Source organism: Meles meles, chromosome 14 (assembly GCF_922984935.1).
Source record: "Meles meles chromosome 14, mMelMel3.1 paternal haplotype, whole genome shotgun sequence".
NCBI lineage: Eukaryota > Metazoa > Chordata > Mammalia > Carnivora > Mustelidae > Meles > Meles meles.
Window position 1 is genome coordinate 14,592,445 of NC_060079.1, and position 6,000 is coordinate 14,598,444.

Genomic DNA, 6,000 nt, shown 5'->3' on the forward strand with positions numbered 1-6,000 from the left:
TCAATTCTACCTGAAATGAACCTTTCATCAGAGTGCTGTTGGTTTGCCTAAAAGGAGAAAGAGCTAGCACTTTCACATACCAGCAAAGGTGTATAAAACTGTTTTTGCATTAGTTTACTCATAAATATTTGAAGTCTGTACTTGTGTTAGAATTTAACCTAAAACTCATCTCATTAAAATCTATAAGTAAATTTGTGGGTAAACAGTTAAGTAAAGACTTAGTAATGACAAGTACTATACAAGTTGAGAAGTATAGAGGACTGAGATGATAAACCAAAACCTCAAAAAGCAGAGGCATTTGAGAGAACCTCTGAATAAGTAAAGTCCTGAGAACATGAATGAACAAGTATTATGTCTCCTGCAGGGGAGGACAGGTGCTAGTCCAACTGCAGAAGAACATGAAGACAAAGAGGGGGGTAAGGACTAAATTAAGGAAGAAGAGGATTTGAATATTACCCCCAAAGAATTTGAACTTTAACCTCCTATACTCATTACACACAGCAATACTAAACAATGCTATCTTTTAATTTAGTGCCCCAAATCAGCCCAACTTTGATCTACCAAATCTTTACTCCTTTCTTCTTCAAAGCTCATTTTGAAAGCTAACTCCTATATAAAATCATTCCCCATCACAGAGTATGGCTTTCTATCCAGTCCCAACCAAAAAATCTTACTTCATTCAAAATGTGGTGCTTCTTTAAACAAGCTCCTGAAAGTTAGGAGACAGGTATAGGGCCATACATGCGATAGTGTTTCAGGGAAGAAACACGCAATCATTTCTATCTCTAGTTTGACCTACCAGTTCTTGTAACTTCTCCCAAGTCCTTTAACCTGAGCTTATTCTCTTAAGCGCCTGCTCCTTCTATGAAATGAAAATAACACAACCCATCTTACGGGATTTTTATATATGAAAGTACTCTGTAAACTGAAATCATGATACAAATGGTAGTTATTACTATAGCTTCCATTCTTAAATATCTGATTCCTCAAACATATGTATATATAATCACTTCTATCATCTCCCACTACAATTAGGCCTCCTTGAAATTCTTTTGCAAAACTGCTACTTTATTCATCTTCAGTTTCAATATACCTCAATGTTGTTCCAAATCTAATCTTTCTTTCTTACATTCTTCTGTACCCACGCACAGTCAGACGATCCCAGCTAGATTTCCTTCACACAATTTCCAAATTTCAACTATTTCTTTCTTCTGATATTATATTCTAAATCTAGGAGACCACCCATGTTTGTGAGACTTCACTTTTAATTTCCATCCTTCTGAAGAGTTGAAATTTCACCTTCTCTACAAGTAATCTTCATTAAAATAAGAATGGGGCACCTGGGCAGCTTGGTTGGTTAAGCAGCTGCCTTTAACTCGGGTCATGATAAGCCTGTCCCCCATCCCACCTTGTCAGACCCCCTGCTCAGGAGGGAGTCTGCTTCTCCCTACCCAGGATCCAGCCCGGTTGCTCACTCTCTAAATAAACAAAAAACATTTTGTAAGATTTTATTTATTTGTCAGAAAGAGAGCGCCAGCGCACACACAGGCACAGGGAGCGGCAGGTAGAGGGAGAAGCAGGCTCCCTGGTGAGCAAGGAGCCCAAAGCAGGACTAGATACCACAACCCTGGGATCATGACCTGAGCAGAAGGCAGACGCTTAACAGACTGAGCCACCTAGGTGTCCCAAATAAAAAAAGAAAAAAAATCTTTAAAAAATAAAAGAATAAGAATCAAAATGCTAAGACCTAAATTTAAATTCATTTACAAAGATCACAGCTTACAATCTAGCTTGAAATGTATCGTAAATTTAATCTTTAATTTTATTGCTTCTGGAGAAACCTGTTTAGACTGTTTTGCTTCTAGAGAAACCTGTTTAGACTGTAAGGTTCTTTGGACTTTTTTATTCTCACTGGAAGACATCAAACAATTTTCTTTTTCTCCTGATCTGGCATTAATCTTGAGCCATCCTACAAAAACTGCGAAGAATCTGTATTGTTTTTCTTTGTACTCTTTTTCACATCTGCACAAATGAATTCAAGGGCATCAATATTCTTTTTTTAAAAATGCAAACAAAAACAGGAATTTTAAACACTCTGTCATGCAATAAAACATAACCAGTTCAAACTCCATTTAACTCAGGTACTGCTCACTTCAGACTCCTTAAAGAAATAAGAAAAGTTTCCTCTGCCAATCAAAAGTATGAATACACCACAGTGCTGAAAACAAACTGACACCTCCTTTTCCTTGGTTTATCTCATTTGTTTCTCTTAATTATTCCAGAAAAATAAGTATTACTCTTTCCAGTAACAGACAGCAAAACTTGTCCAAGGCCATGAAGTTTGAAATAACTGGGTCAAAAGCCCAAATCTTCCAACCCTGAGTCCAGCTCTTCTTGGATAGCTGACTTAAAAAGGGAAGGCCAGTACAGTTCTCAAATAGCATTTACTAACATCACTGTCATAATTGTACCTAGTGTATCTATTTTTAAAACCCTTAGCAGAATCTTTATATGCCAATTCTCCTTTCTTGTAACTTCTCCCAAGTCCTTTAACCTGAGCTTATTCTCTTAAGAAAGTATCTTTTTAAATATTTACTGTCAGATATCATTTTCAAGGGTAACAAATTAAAGATTTTCTACTAGAAACATGAAAGCATTTGTCACTGATAACTACTATCATCTATGATTTTTAAGTAATGAACTACCAAGCATTCACTTGGTATCCTTTAAAGACTCACCGAGACAACGTTGTTTTCCCAGAACCAGGCAAACCTCTTAAAAGAATAAGTAACTTCTGCAATTTATTTAACTTTTCCTCTTGAAACTGCTGGTTCTTAAGCCTGTCTATTCCATTATGCTCGTCCATAGAAGGATCTTCCCAGCATCCTTCCCTGGTTTCACAGAAACCATTACTCACATATCCATCTTGCACACTGTAGCCATTAAAAAAGGCATGATCTCTACTGGTATTCTCACTATAGTCAATATAGTCATTGTTCTGATCAAAAGTCAAACAATCCCAGTTAATGTGACAACTATTTACATAATACCCATTTTGATGCTGAGACCCATCTGGAACATGGAAAATATTTGATGGTGGATTTGGTAGAGCACTGAATCTTTGCATATTTAAATGATAGTTAAAACTGGGAGGAGGAGGACCTTGGGGTACTATAAAAGAATGCACTGATTGCCATTCAGGCCTGAAGGAAGTTAAGGAATCATCACAAAATGCAGGTATTACTTGTCCATTACAAGGATATTTGCCTGGCTCGTTCTCCCTGTGCTGTTGGTAGCTACAATGCGACTGAAGAACATTACTAACATCTCTTTCCTTTACTTCTTCGGATTTTAACAGCTCATTATTATAGTCCTGATAATACACAGTAAGTTTTTCTTCAGAGAGCTCAGGTTCTTCACAACAGCCTTCCAGATCATCTTTTTCATTTTCAAGCTCTTCAATTTCCTTGTAAAACTGGAATAATTCGTTGTCAAGCTTTGATTTTTTGGAGCTGAATTTCTGTTTCTGTTCTCGTCCTCCTTTGCCATCTATACCACTGACTGCTTCTGAGTGATTTCTCCTTTCATTATATTTCTTCTTCTCAGGGGGATTGTAAATGGGTCCTATAAATGCTTTACTTGTGCTATATATCTCATCATCTTTGGATACCAATGCAGGACTGGCATCCTGTAAAATCTGTGTATCAATGGATTCGATAACATCTGATCTATTATTGCCAGGCATCTCATCATGCACAGGTTTCACCGAGTCTGTAATTTTGGTTTTGTCCTCCTGAAGATAACTATGTTCCTTGACATCAACAATGGTCACAGGGACCCAATCATTCCCAGCTTTCTCTTGGATTCTGTGAAAATCAGCAGTACCGTGATGAGAAAAAACACAAGCCTCTTCAGCCGACTTCAATTTTTTATAGCGTGGTTCACCTGTTAGTTCTTCACGATGATCCAAGGATTTCGCTTCAATTTCACCATAAGGCATCTGAGGACCAAATAAATCATGTAATTAATAGCTAATATTTTAAAAGTCTAAACAAAAGTTTCTCAGAAACAAAAACAGAAAAGACATTTAAATGGCAAATTTCCCCAAAATACAAAAATTATTATAACCACTTACTATTTAAGTACTGTTATAATGATTTAGAGGTGGGACCTCACTTTAAAAAAAAAATGTATCTCACATTTATTCCAAATGATGCATTTTTTAATAGTTTTTTCTGTCAGAGAGACCACAAGCAGGGGGAGTGTCAGGCAGAGGGAGAAGCAGGGTTCCTTCTGAGCAAGGAGCCCATGCTGGACTCCATCCCAGGATCTGATCAAGACCTCCAGCGAAGGGAGACGCTTAACCAACTGAGCCATCCAGGCATCCCTGAATGACTGATGCATTTCCGAAACTTGAAGAATTTAAGGAAGTTTGGGAAACTCAATAATATATACTTTGATGATACAGATACACAGCTGTATACTAATATAGAGAGTAAATCTGCCAGCCAAACTGACACTTATTCAAACTGGTTGTGATAAATGTCTTCATAAACTCTTCTTGTTTAAAACCACTATATCCTTCCCAGTAAATGCATCCAGTTCCCAAACCTCAGCATCTCCTTACCAATCAAACGTTAGATACTGAAATGCCAAACTTTACAGACCCTATTCCTGTGAATAGAGTAAAAGTGGTTTCCAAATGGGTGTACTGAATTAAAGGAAAAAAATAACTTCAGTTGCACTAAGAATGGCTCAAATATGTCATATCATGTTTAGAAATCTGACACTTCCCCAAATCAACGCGTTCATCTTTTCCACATGCTTGGCCAATCTCAAAGATAAATTCTGCTTCCCTTGAAATTTCTTAGGGGCCCTCAAAAGTGCAATCCCAAATGCCGTTTTACTCAATACTTCATTTTGCCCGCTCTCTTGGACTCCTCCAACAGGACAGAATAAGAAAAGGGCAAAAAAGACGAACCAGACAATGATACAGGTAGGCCCACAGAAACGGGGCGGGGGGAGAGACATCACAACGGTAAAGAACACCGCCCTATCGGAAACGCCCCACCCCGCCTCCGACCACAGCTCAGTTCCTCATTCCCCCATTCGGAATACGATAAAAGTCTCCAGGAACAGCAAGACAGCTGCATTAACAGAACGTGGCCTATACACAGCCTGAGTCCCCTGGCCTCCTGACCTCCAAAGGTGGCCCGGGCAAAAGTGCGTCACCCAGCTCCTTTCTCCCAACGGAGACTCGTTCAGATTCTGTCTAGGAATTCAAGAGATATCCTAGACTCAAAGGTTCACTCCAGCCTTCCACGTTTACGGCTAATCAAAAGGGTCCAGCCAAGAACAGACGAGAAGCCGAAAAACGTCACCACCACTACCCCACCCTTACTTAAAATGGGGTGTGTACTCACCTTACACTACATTCACTTCTACCTCCCAATAAAATCGTGGTCTAGAAAGACACGAACATCTGAAAAGATGAAAGCAACGCGCAAACACCACCCCAAAGCACAGAGGAACTAAAACCCAAACCCTCAGCATCTGGGAAACTGCACGGCCGTACGCAAGATGGCTGCCACCTCGCGGTTACCCCGGCAGGAATTACAGATTTACGCTCGGCATTGTGGGAACTGAAGTCCCGCGTTCACACTGAGCCTGGTAACCTCCGCGCTCGGAGACTGGGTCTCCCAGAATCCATTTCGTGAAAGACGCCGCGGCGATAACCATCGTAAACCCTAACTAGTTCCTAGACTGGGAGCTGGGAAGTTATTTAGAACTGTCAACTTGGGCTAAAAAAGGCAGAGACCTGCTCTGGGATTCATCCGTAAAGGAAAGAGAACGTGAGTGCCTGGCACCCTAAAGACTTAAGCCGCTGTCGGTGCATGCTTCTAAGACTTTCTAGGATACAAAGAATCAAGCTTTTCAAGTATTTGGTATCTCAGCATTTGGTATCGCCACGTAGGGTTGCTGGCTTTCTACAAAAAAACA

At 39.6% G+C, this 6,000-nt stretch overlaps 1 protein-coding gene across 5 annotated transcripts in view; it reads right to left on the bottom strand.

Moving 5' to 3' along the window:
• Positions 1–5,581, bottom strand: part of LOC123925035 (NEDD4-binding protein 2-like 2) — a 114,280-nt gene extending 108,699 nt beyond the window's left edge. For 4 of the 5 annotated variants that reach the window (XM_045978114.1, XM_045978115.1, XM_045978117.1 and 1 more), the window contains exons 1-2: positions 5,424–5,581; positions 2,739–4,000 (exon numbers count right to left, since the gene is read on the bottom strand). In XM_045978114.1, coding sequence (XP_045834070.1) covers positions 2,739–4,000 — 1,262 coding nt within the window. In that variant the 5' untranslated portion in view covers positions 5,424–5,581. Of the gene's footprint in view, positions 1–2,738; positions 4,001–5,423 lie in introns of those variants that run through there. The other variant, XM_045978116.1, reaches the window with a different exon arrangement.
• Positions 5,582–6,000: the final 419 nt, after the last annotated feature.